This window comes from Protopterus annectens, chromosome 8.part0, assembly GCF_019279795.1.
Source record: "Protopterus annectens isolate FY-2018-M chromosome 8.part0, PAN1.0, whole genome shotgun sequence".
Classification (NCBI taxonomy): Eukaryota; Metazoa; Chordata; order Ceratodontiformes; family Protopteridae; genus Protopterus; species Protopterus annectens.
In genome coordinates, this window is record NC_056741.1 from 1,387,137,845 (window position 1) to 1,387,150,525 (window position 12,681).

Sequence of the window (12,681 nt, forward strand, 5' to 3'; positions counted from 1 at the left end):
GAGGCTGAGGAGGGTGCTTTTTCATTGTTGGGGCCTCTCCTTAGTTTTCTTAAACAGCAACATTTTGCATTTGTTATAAAGTTTGTTGATGCTGGATGTCCATCAGGGTGGCTTTTTTTTACTTGGTGCTCTGGCTTTGATTCTGTCTCTGGAAAAGCCAAGTCTATACACTTATACAAGTGATTGTACAGGGCTTTAGTGTAAGCTTTGGTGTAGTTACCACTTCCACCTGGGGGTGGGGCTTGGAATGCATTTATACCTTCACCTAGAAGGGTATACTTTGCTTTGGTGAAGTTTTTTTAGTCCGACTTCCCCCTTTGTGAGTTCTGGTGTTAGTGCCAGTTTGAAGGTGACTGATTTGTGGTCAGCTTTAACTAATGAGGGTCCAACAGTTGAGGTGGTGCATATGTTTGTCATGTTGGTGAAGACCAGATCTAGTTTGTTTGTTCCTCTTGCTGGGGTTTGAACATTTTGTTCCAGGCCATTTGAGCTAACAAAGTCAAGGAACTTTTGCACTAGTCAGGTAGGGCTAGAGTAGGTATTCCATTTGATGGTGGGATAAATGAAGTCCCCCATGACCAGAGTGTTTGGCAGTGTTTGGATTGACTCCAGTTTGGTCAAGTAGGCCTCGTGCACATCATGATCTGTGGAGGGGGATCTCTAACTAACTATGACTTGAATTGGGTCTTACCCACAGTAATCTGAGCTTGGATTGTTCCATATAGTTATCCAGTGTAACTAGTCTGGAGGTGAATTTCTCTCTAATATAGATATAAACACTGCCTTCTTTGGTTCTCACACATTCGTTTTGCAGTCTGAAGGTGTGGAAGGCATTGTAGCCTTGCAAGGCAGGGGTACTTTTTGAGGCATTGAACCAGGTTTCTGTGACTGCATAGACGTCTGCATCCGCCAGTGATAGAATTGATTCCAGGGTGTGCAGTTTTTGGTTAAAGCTCATAGTGTTTAGCAGCATGACCCGTATTTTGTTATGGTTGGCAGTTTTCATGTTGGCAATTTTGTTTTTGAGACCTTGCCTAAAAAAGGCACTGTGGGGGAGGCAAGAGCCTTTGCCAGCAGCCGAAAGCCTAGTGGTGCCAGGTGCAGTCTGTGGCAAAGCAGAGAGGTTTGTCAGCCATGTCATCCCAGGCTGACAGAAACTGGATCCCCTTTGACTGACATCAAAAACTAAGCCAGTTATTTAAATTGATCATTTTTTGTTTATACTGTGGCATCATTCTAGGTGAGGGTAGTATGCTGCTAAAGGCAAGGGATATACCTGCCTGGAACACATACTCAGAGAGCTCAATCATGTCTCTCTTCATATCGTCCAATGAAGGACGTCTAGGGTCGTTCACTCCAACATGAGCAATGACAGTATCATAATGTTACTTGTCGAGAGACCTGAGTGCATGCGTGATCTGACGAATGTTATCACAAAGTGGGTGCTTTCAGGACTGATGTAGGAGGTGCTCTGTAGATGGGTATTTCTGATGGGGCTTTTGGCTGGTGGTTTAGTAGGTCACTGCTCACTGGCAGTACTTCATAGACTGGAGCTGTACTAAAGATGAAGACTACACTAATGTACTACAGCTGTGTCTAAGGGAAAAATTGTCGAAATTATCCATCTGGCTATGGATACAATTGAGCAGTGGTGAGCACTGCTACACGATGCCCAAACAAGCAGAAACCCACTCAAATGCAGAGCTTAAATATCATAAGCTTAAAAACTAAAACAAAAGTGTTTTAAAAAACTCAAAAAAAAAAAAAAAACAATGAGGGTTCTTACTGCAAGCCCTAGACCAATCACTCTTCACCAGACAGGTTCCAATCAATACACTTCTCTCACAACGGTGCAATAGGGACCCTTCCAATAAAAGATGGCTTGGAAAATATGCTCAGAATACAACAGCCACTAGAAACAGGACCAGGTGCAGCAAACCTGTATCTGGACTATGCTACAGTTACTAACCATATTTATTTAGGTTGGAAACACTAAAAAATGTTGTAAACAGCAGAAAAAACAGCAGTGAGTCACTAAAACATGTTTTTAACAGCAGAAAAACAACAAGAAGACACTAAAGAATGTTTTAAACAGCAAACAAATCAGTTATTTAAAACTCTGCTTGATAGGAAAACAGAACAGAACACATACTTTGCAAACAGTGAAAATAGCAAAAATAAGCCTTGCAACAGTGAAAACAGCATCAAAATATGATTTAACAGGCACAGTAAGGCAGACAAATGCAGTACAAACAGTGCAGTTTAGTTTACAGTATTAAAATACCATATTAAATGAGCAGAACACAATAAAAAGTGCAGTAAACAGTATAATCAAATAAAAAACAGGCAAGTTATGGCTTTTGGGAAGCTCAGAAGCCTCTAGTCATCTGGTTTCTCAGCTCAGAGTTGTGGCTGGTAGCCCACCTCGGTTCAGCTTTGTTCAAACAAGCAGAAACCTGCTTCAGTCCAGGGCTTAATTATCAGAAGCTAAAAACTTAAAAACTAATTAAAAAACTCAACAGAACCAATGTGTGCTTACTCCAAGCCCTAGACCAACCACCCTTTGCCATATTGTTTACAGTCAGCACACTTCTCTCACAAGGGTGCAGAAGGGCCCCTTCCAATCAAAGATGGCTTGGAAAATGTGCTCAAAATACAATAGCCACTAAAGACAGACCCAGATGCCGCAAAAACTGTATCTGGACTAGGCTACAGCTACTAGCTACACTGATTTGGTCAGGAAGGACTAAAAAATTTTTAAACAGCAGTGAGGCACTAAAGAATGTTTTAATTAGCAAACAAATCAGTTATTTAAAATGCTGCTTGACGAAAACATAACATATATTTTGCAAACAGTGACAGTAGCAGCAGTTATTTTGCAAACAGTGAAAATAGCAAAAAAAAAGCTTTGCAACAGTGAAAACAGCAACAAAATACAATTTAACAGGCATGATAAGGCAGACGGCAGTAAAAACAGTGCAGTTTAGTTTACAGTATTAAAATACAGTACTAAATAAGCAGAACACAATAAAAAGTGCTGCAAATAGTATAATCATGCAAAAAGAGAAAACAAGTAACTCAGTATGTACTCATATAATTCAGTAGTATATTATAACTCATTATTTTATTTGTATTATATATATATATATATATATTCTTTGTCTATGCTATGTACATATTTAATATTCTTGTTAGGTTTTATTTGTATAATGCTTTTTAAGAAGTTGATTGTAATGGGTGGTGTTAGAATGTTGCTTTATAGTTTGATTTGCTATTCTTAGTCACATGTTTTATTGTAGATGTTATAAATGTTTCATTGTTGCAACTTGGTTTTATATCTGAGGAAATTTGTTTACTTTTACAAAAGAAAAGCGCTTCATTAAAAGGAGTTGTATGTTCTTACTCATACTGCAGTTTCCAGTTTTTTGTTTTTAGTTCTAGTCTGTTTTGCCAACTGTTAGATTAACAGCCTTCACAGGATCGTTGTCAGTATTTGAAGATCCAGGTAGCAGATTGTCATCTGAAATAGAAACAGTATCTCTTCATTGTTCTTCACTTTCTTTTAAAGTGCTACCTGTGGGAGAATCCTGGTTTTGATGAAGGCACCTACTACTCTGATTATTTAAGGAATTATCAAAACCATCTTTACTTCCTTAAATCTATTTATAAGAATCATCAGTTTTTGACACAACCTTATCAAGATCAAGCTTAAATTCAGCATTATAGGAACAGTTACTAATTTGTCATTTAATATAACATTTAAAGGGCCAGCAGTGTTAACTTAAAATGTGGAAGCTAGCACTATCTTGAAAGTCAGGATTATCTTTCACTTGCTCTTTCATATTGAATGGATCAAGCCCCACCAGAACTATTCTCATAATGAGTTCTGCTTTAAAAACATGTTTTCATTTGTTTTTGTTTTAGCTTTTGTTTAGATATAGGAATGCCAGTGGTTCTTACTCTGTTTCACATGAGTGCTGTCATTGCACTAAAGCAGAGGGTACATTACTACATTTTCATTTGAAATGGCACTGTTTGACGGTTTTTTTTTTTAACTGACTCTTAGATGTTGTATATGCGTTCAGCTGTCACACCTAAGTAATAATGCTTTATTTGTAAATCATCTTATAGTGAGGTAAGGAATGTTAACATCATTGTTGGAGCTTCCCTTTAACATTTATTATTGTCTAGTCTTAACCAATAAGGTCCTGTTAATCTGAAGTATATTTATTTATCTATTGCTTTTGTTTACCTGGAAAGTCTTGACTGGGCACAGGACCCTTTTTCCACTGATGGCTATGGAGAAAGTATCCAGTGTAAACAAATTACATTGATATTAATGCTCTATGCTTTAGAGTGACATTTTTTTTTCCTTGTTTTAAACTATGTAATAATATTCATTATGATGTCATTTAGATTGTCTAGAAATTTTTTAAGTCCTACTCTTGTTTGGATAACAATATTCTTTGTCCAAGTCCTACCAGTCTGTAATCTGTTAATAGAGCTCATGATATATCTCTTATCTCTATATGTGGAGCTTTTCTCCCCGGGCCTCTACTGAAAATGGAAATATATCCAGCTAGACTAGCCCGGTTAACAAATGTAAAATAAATAAAAAATAAAATAAAATTATATACATAAACATAGTCAGGTGCAAAGCATTTGCAGAACAGGGAGTTGAGTAATGTTTTATTTGAAGCCTGAAAGACTTTATTGATTGATCTTTTCCAACTGATAGAAGGATGGATTTCCAGGTTTTGTACAGTATGTGATAGTAGAGGGAGTCATCAGCAGAGTTGTTAGGTTTGAGTATAAGTAGTTAGGCTTTCTCAGAAGAACACAAGAGTCCTAGTTGGATGGTAAGGTTGTATAAGGTATGTTAGGGATGGACAGTTATTCGGTTTACGTACTACCTTATGGATAATAGAGAGTTGATAATGTATGAGTTGGTGGGGTAGTTCGAGTCACTTAGAGGTCTCTGAGTGCCAAACAGTGGTGTGATCAACAGGGAAGGTTGCTGCAAATTTTGCATCCTTGTTGTAGCACTGCTCAAGCGTGTTTCGATGAGTTAGTTGGATGCTTTTAAGTATAAGTGCAGTGGAAAGGAGGGTAGTGGTGACTTGAGGTCTTGCAGTGTTAGGTAGGGTTTGGCCTCAGAGTTCCACATTTTTGTTGAAGTTTTTAAGTATGTGATCTGTGTGATCATTGAATTTTAGGACTTAAATCTATATGAGCTCCTAGTAATTTGGTATGGGTGACCAGTTGTATTTTGGCGTTATAAGAGGAGATAACAGAAATGGATGACATTTTTTATTGCAAGGTGTTTAGGAGTAATCCGAAATAGTTTTGATTTGTTGGGGTTAGGTAATAGCTGGGAGGAAGTTGGACAGTTTTCTACTGAAGTAGAAAATTCCTTAGTCAGCTGTTGTAGGGAGTTAACGTTTTTCACTGTGCAGCTGACGGTCAAATCATCTGCATACTGTACTAAGGTGGCATTCTTTAATGCCAGGGGAAGTTCATTAACAAAGCTGGATAGAAGGTTAATTCAGGTGCCTGAAGGGCAAGGTGAGGGACCTACAAATGTTGTACTTGTAATCTTTGTACTTCTGTAAAAGAATGTTGTGAAATGGTCATTTATAGAATGGCCCCTTTTAGTATAATTGGTTACTTTAAGTGTGAAACCAAAGGGGTAGCTAATCTTGCTACATGCAAGAACTGCCCCGTGTTTTATGTTAATAAAACTGAACGTACCTTTAAAGAAAGAATATACGAGCATACCTATGACATTAAAAGGCAAAATCTAAATAATGCAGTATCCTAAGCATATTTACCAGTATTCTGAACACAGCTTTTTATTTCAGATCTTAGTGAAAGTAACCATTAATCCTTAAGGGGAACATAGAATGAATGACTAGAAGCCAGATAACTATTTTGGCAATTAAAAACAAATGCTGACACTCCCCCAGGGTTAAATTAAGTTGTTTCATTGACTTGTGCATTAAAAATTAAGTCAGCGGTAATTTAGGATCAAAATAATCTTTAAAATTGTTTATTCTCTATATGTTTTTATATTTTTAAATGTTTTATACATTTACTGTCTACAGTATTTGTCTGTGCGTTATAGTAATTAAATGCTTATTATATTTAGTGGTCACAATATATTTTGTGTTGCTTTTATGTGCTATGTCTAAAGAAGGTCTTGACTCTTTAAATATTTTTAGTCTATGCTTGAAATGGTGTAATAAATCACATGGTTAAACAAAGGTATTAAAATGAGGACTTGAAGAATCTGCAGTTGTTCTGAAGAAGTCCTGTCTGATATAAGGGATGAAAGCACTTAGTGAGTTTATTTATATGTTTTTTTAAATCAATTAAGTGTATAGCTGCCCAGTTTTTGCCCCATGTGTTTATTTTGCATGAGAGTGATGTGTTGTACAGTAGTCTTTTGGAGCGTTTTTTATTTGGTTATCATTAACAGAGATACTAAACAGGGATAGGACCAAGTATGGATTCATATGGGACTCCCAACAGCTACAGGGAGAAAGGCTGAGATATCAGTCAGCCATTTCATAGCCTGCTGTTGATTAGAGACATAGCTAGAGAACCAGGATAGGGAGGAGATGTCAAGGTCTATATTAGAGAGTTTTTGTAAAAGTATAGTGTGTGAAACAGCGTCAGAAGCTTAGGAGGGATCAAGAAAGAGAGCTGATGCAAGGTTACATCTCTGTTTTTGTTGGCTGTATTAGTAAAGCGGAGGAGGGCAGTGGGGTATTGTGGTGGGGACCGAAACAACACTGAGGGAGGGAGGAGTGCTTCTTAAATGATAAAGTGAAGTAGTTGGGACTGAATGCATTTTTCATGTATCTTAGATAGAGGGGAGAGAAAGTCTATGGGGCTGTAGTTAGTGAATTTGATTGAAGGACCATCTTTGTGGATGAGAAAGATGTAATATTTTTTTCCATAGAAGAAGTACCTAATATTATTTGATAGAGCAGTTTATCAGTATAGAGCCAGTGTTAATCTATGGCCTCTTCTGTGATTTTTAGATATTCGCCTGATAGGCTGTCTGGTGCTGGAGAGGTGGTTTTAGTTTGAGTTGAAGTTTTTTTTTTTATTGTTGGTGGTGGGGAATGACTGGAAAGAGAGTGTTTGTGTGGGCATATTTAGGGTTGGGTTGTTTCTCTGCATATTGTTTTGATGGTGGCTGTTGAGTAAGGAAGAGACTGAATGCATTGTCAATATTTGTGGGGCTGTTTGATTTGAGTGTTGGTGAGTTGTGTTGACTGGCCATTATTTAAGAACTGATTTGTGGAAGACCAGAATAGATTCGGGGTTATACTGATTTTTAGTCTGGAGGATTGTATAGTACTTTTTGTGAGATTTAATGTAATGTCTAGCTGTTTCTAAAGCTCTCTGAATTTTTGCTGACAGGAAAGAAGAAACCCAAGGAAAAAACAATCAGTGGACTAGCCTCAAAGTCGGTTAGAGAAATACCAAACCAGCTGAACTATATGTAAAAGCAGGCTTGAAGGGAGTAGTACTGGGCAATATGGTAATTTAATTGTTGCACAAAATTATTTGCATACATAAATGTTAAGGTTATTGTAGCCCTAGTAGTAACAGTATGACTGGGGGATAGCCTCGTGGTCTAATGCAAGCTGTTTGAACTATTAGACGGTTGCAAAACATAGTTTTTATGTATTTGTTGTTATATTGTAGTTGTTGCAAAAATATAGGTAAAAATGCTGACTGAAATAGTTAGCCTTTATAGCTAAGGTCTAAGCTTTTTCTTTAGTTTTCAACTGGGTTGAGATACCTGAGACTACACCCTATATTTCGGTGTATTTGCCTTTACATTAAGATGTTGTTATTTTAGTGGGATTTGTCTTGTAAAAAGAATAAAGACAAACGCAATTTTGATGTTACTACTGCTTAGCCATCAATTCTAGTTATGAAATAACATATCCATGCAATAAGCGCACTCTATCCTGAAAAGTTTCTTTTAAGATCACTTAATTTTCACTACAGCAGCTTGGTGGCGATTAGCTTCTATGTTTTAGAGGGCTTTTAGGAGACCAATGTGTGCTGATTTCTCTCTCAGAAGGAAGTATCAAGACAGGGTCTAGGAGATGAGAGGTGAGTTAATGAGAAAAGAGGTGCAGAACAGAGCAGATTACAGTAATGGAAGATGCAGAAAGAAGAACAGTTCCGCTTGGAACATGTCCTCACAGTCTCACCAAAGCAACTTTCTCTAGGTATCCTTGTCTTCCCAGAAGCTGCACTCCAGGGTGAGATAGTAGGGATGGCATACTGTTCACATTTTATGTATAAGACAGTATACTTGCAATCTAAACTTTTGATTATAAGTACTAACTATGCTTTTATGCTATCAAATGGCATGTCTTGCTGCACAGGCATTCTTTGCTATGGTATGCTAAACTGAGCAGTTCTACAAAGCTATGTTATTACAAGAAATGAGGAAGTACAAACATTACAAATATGAGTAAAACAAGCAATGCAAAGTCACATGGAAAGGCTAAACAGACTTTTAAAAAATAAAAACTTGTAACTACAGAGGAATGATAGTGCAGCAAGTAATGGTTTAATATCCAGCCTTGAGATGATTTTTGAAACTGTATAATGAAACTGTAAGAATGCTATCCAAATTCAAATAACATGAATATAGTAAAGTTTTTCAGTATGGCTTGCAGACTAAGTCCTTTCAGAAGCATTCAGTGTTCCATGCAGAGCAGAAGCAAAGTTCTAAGCTTGTATATATTTTTGTTGCTTATAGACTGCATTGACGGTTCTGAAGATGATGCTCATTCAACTTTGGGAGACTGCAACCAGCACTTAAACAGTTCCTGTTACCCTTCTGCATGTACTGACATCCTTTTAAGCTACAAGCACCATGATGTGTCCTTTGGGATGGAACAAGCTTGAAAAGAACATTAATCAAGAAGGTAGGTATCATTTCTGCAGACTGCATTTATGTGTAATGCAGCCAAAAAGGTACATATTCTGCAAATGGGTAGAAGACCTTTCATTTAGGTTGCTTTTAGGATTCATCCTGTAATTGTGGCATAGGAGAAGATTGGCAGATTACTGCAGTCCTCCCATGCATTTTATAATGGAAATTACAGCATGAATAATACATATTCTTTGATGCTGTTTCTTGTAGCAGTCTACTCGTTTTACAGATTTCTGCTGTAGCTGTCTCTCTTTTCTGGCAAGACTTTTTCCAGAAGTTGTTTAAAAGCATCTCATTCTTGGTGTCAAAAGTATGATGTATCACATGTAAATGGGATACTTGTAGAGGTTAGTTTATTTTTTCTCACTGGTACCCTGTTCATTTCTTAATTTTCCTTGCAGCCGAAGCATAATTCAAAATCATAGATATTTTCTTATGTACTAAAGATTAACTTTATTGATCATTTTAGAGCACAGTATACATTTCCAATATTTATTTATTTATTGGCATTTGTTTACCATTTTTGTCTGACTAGGCCTAAAAAGACCCCTTTTCAACAGAGGCCCAGGGAGAAAAGCTGCAGTACAAAAATGTGACTTACCATTAATGATTATCCCACTAGTAATACGACAAGAACACTCCTTAAAATCATTTAAAACTCATCTAAAATCATACTCACTTATTTGCTAACTTTGTACATGTGATGTTCCTGGATACTCCCAGACTCTTATTGTCACCACTCTATTATGTAACTGGTCATAATACAGATACTTCTTCACAAACTCTGTCTGACTATCATCTACCCCTCTCCATTACTATCGCTATCTCCCTTTTAACTGGATCTCCACAATACTCCTTCATAATTTGTAACCATTTTTATCCTGTAATTACTTCATTGTCTCATACTCTGTATCTATGTTAAGCTGATTCCATTTGAAAGCAACTAAAGTCTTAGAAGCTTGATATTAGCTAATGTCTTACTGCATCATTACTCGTTTAACTGTCATGTTTTCATTAAATGTCATATAATTACAATTCTGTTTATGTACAATTACTATTCTATGTATATACATTTATTATTTTTTGATTAACTGTCATATCATTACTAGTCTACGTGTGTATGTACATTTATTAAGTCTTGTATAGCTGCCTTCTACTCATTTTTAAAATGGAGCATTTCTCCCAAGGCCTCCACTGAAAGTGGAACTTGTGCCCAGTCAGCCTTTCCAGTAAACAAAGCAGTAAATAATTTCACTTTTTGAGAGTTGTAAAACAATGCAGAGTCATGAAAGATAGTAAGAAGTGTGAAAGGACGAGACACGTAATACATAATGCTGTAGAGTACGATTTTAAAACAACAGTGCAGTATGATGTAATTTTGTGATAATCTTATACCACTGAAATGACACTATAATTATACTACCATACAAGGAAAATAATGAATATAAAATGTGGTGAGATGCAGTTTGGTAGGCTGACGAGAGAAAGAAAAGGTGAGGTGAAGGAAGTTAGTAGAATAGAGAATAAAGCAGGAAAGATAAGTGAAAAATACTGAGAGTGGGAAAGTTAAAACAAATGTAGGTTAGAGAAGTGAGAGGAGTAGAATGAAGGATACATTTATAAGGGTGCCTTATGGAACAATAGAGAGGTGTAAGCAGGGAAAAGACCAGAGTATGATAAGGAAATGGAAAGCTGAATTCACATGAATTGTGACCTTTGATTTTTATTGCAAGTAATGTTTTTTGTGTTCTAAATATTTGGATTAAACTAAGTTAGTTTAACCAGAAGCTGATCAGGAGCACAACCATGTACTTGGCAGATAGTGAGTTTTAAATGAGTTTAGGTTGCTGATTTGTTTCAGAGATAGACCAATGGAGTTCCTTGCTTTTGAAACATAATTTGGGAAAAGCGATTTACCACTGAGTTATGGGATTTACAATAGATTTTTTAAAGTTGTTTCAGGTTTCAACTTTGTTACTTAGAAGTTAACTTGTGACTGTTTCTGCCATTTCACACTGAGCTAATCGGAGGAAGGGCTCTGAGCTAACGAATCTGAGATATATAACATTAAGTATCCTGTTTTTTGCTTATTTCTGAGTTATTTATAGCACTTTTATTTTGCTCTGTGTGAGGTATTAAGTAGAATTTTCTACAGTTGTTAAGCATCTGGTTGGGTTTGTTTGTTCTGATTTCCTGCTAGGAGTGTACCATATAACTTGTTTGCATTTAAAAGCATTCTCTAGAGTCTCCTTGATCCTTTATCTGTTTAAACATTTCTGCAGTTTTTTCTACCTAAGTAGTGTTGGTAGTGTAGCATTGTCCTTACTCAGGCTTCTGTTTTGGGCCTACTTGTTTGTTATTAGAGGCTGTGATTCTGAGCACATGCCCCAGGTCATCATAGCTTAGCCAGGGCCAGTACAGCATTTCAGTGAGAGTGAATTGTTTGTGGTCATTCGCTGACTGGGGTTGCCTGGACTACGCCTTGGAATAAGCACCTCATTGGTTCTTTCAAGCTTTTTTTAAAGTTATTTCAGGTTTCAACTTTGTTACTAAGAAGTTAACTTGTGACTGTTTCTGCCATTTCACACTGAGCTAATCGGCGGAAGTTGGAGGAAGGGCTCTGAGCTAACGAATCTGAGGTATATAACATTAAGTATCCTGTTTTTTGCTTATTTCTGAGTTATTTATAGCACTTTTATTTTACTCACTGTGTGTGCGGTATTAAGTAGAATTTTCTACAATTGTTAAGCATCTGGTTGGGTTTATTTGTTCTGTTTTTGTTTCCCACCCTCTCTCCCTCTTGGTGTCCTGTTTTTATACTTGGTGGCTTTGCAGTTGCCCACCCCTACTTTAAATTTGATCTGGGACATTCCCCCCAGTCAAGTGTCATTACCTCATTCTACCTATTCCATGGAGAACATTTGAGAAGGCCAGCCCAGTTAGCTTCTGCTCTTCCTTTCCACTTTACAAAAAATATATATATATTTTCTAAGCTTGTTTCCTGTTTTTCGTATAAGTTGTCTAGTCCAGATACAGATTTGCTGTATCCAGGACTGTTTGTAAGCTTCTGAGCCTCCAAGCCTTTCTGTGTCGGAGGGAAGCCTTCTAGCTTAATTTTGTTTCTTAGAACTGGCCAGTTTTCTAGTTTCACCACTCAAATCTGTTTCTTTGAGCTCAGCACTTGTTCAGAACTCATTGTAAGCACTAAATAAGCTACAAATTACTACAGCACTCAACTTTCCTCACTTGTCTAGAGGAAAACAGTTTTTAGTACTTAATAAATAAGCACCTATCCAGGCATGTCTAAGAGTCAACTCCTGGTGTTTTCTCCTGTCTACCTCATGAATCTGGGAATCTTTGGGCAATGCAGCAGTTGCCTCATGTACACAGACAACCCTCTCCTCCTACTACCCAACACTACAACCTGTGAGAGATGCACTTATATAACCAAACTGGAAGCAAAGCTCTCTTCACCCAAGACTGGACTAGACAGTCAAGAGGAGAAGGTAAACACTTGCACCACACCACACTCATCACATAGTCCCTCAAAACCTACACCACCAAAACACACACATAGAAACACAAAATACACACCTACATTCATGGAGGCTCTCAAAAAAATGCTACCCAAGCAACAGGGACCTCCAAAGCAGAAACACAAGCAACCTCCACCCCCCAACACAACCCAAATGACACCTAGTCCACAAACT

General features: G+C 37.1%; 1 protein-coding gene across 1 annotated transcript in view; it reads left to right on the top strand.

Moving 5' to 3' along the window:
- SIK3 (SIK family kinase 3) overlaps positions 1 to 12,681 on the top strand; it is a gene marked incomplete in the record, with an annotated part of 4,425,276 nt that overhangs the window by 4,299,790 nt on the left and 112,805 nt on the right. The window contains 1 exon segment of the mRNA XM_044080968.1: positions 8,795 to 8,963. Coding sequence (XP_043936903.1) covers positions 8,795 to 8,943 — 149 coding nt within the window.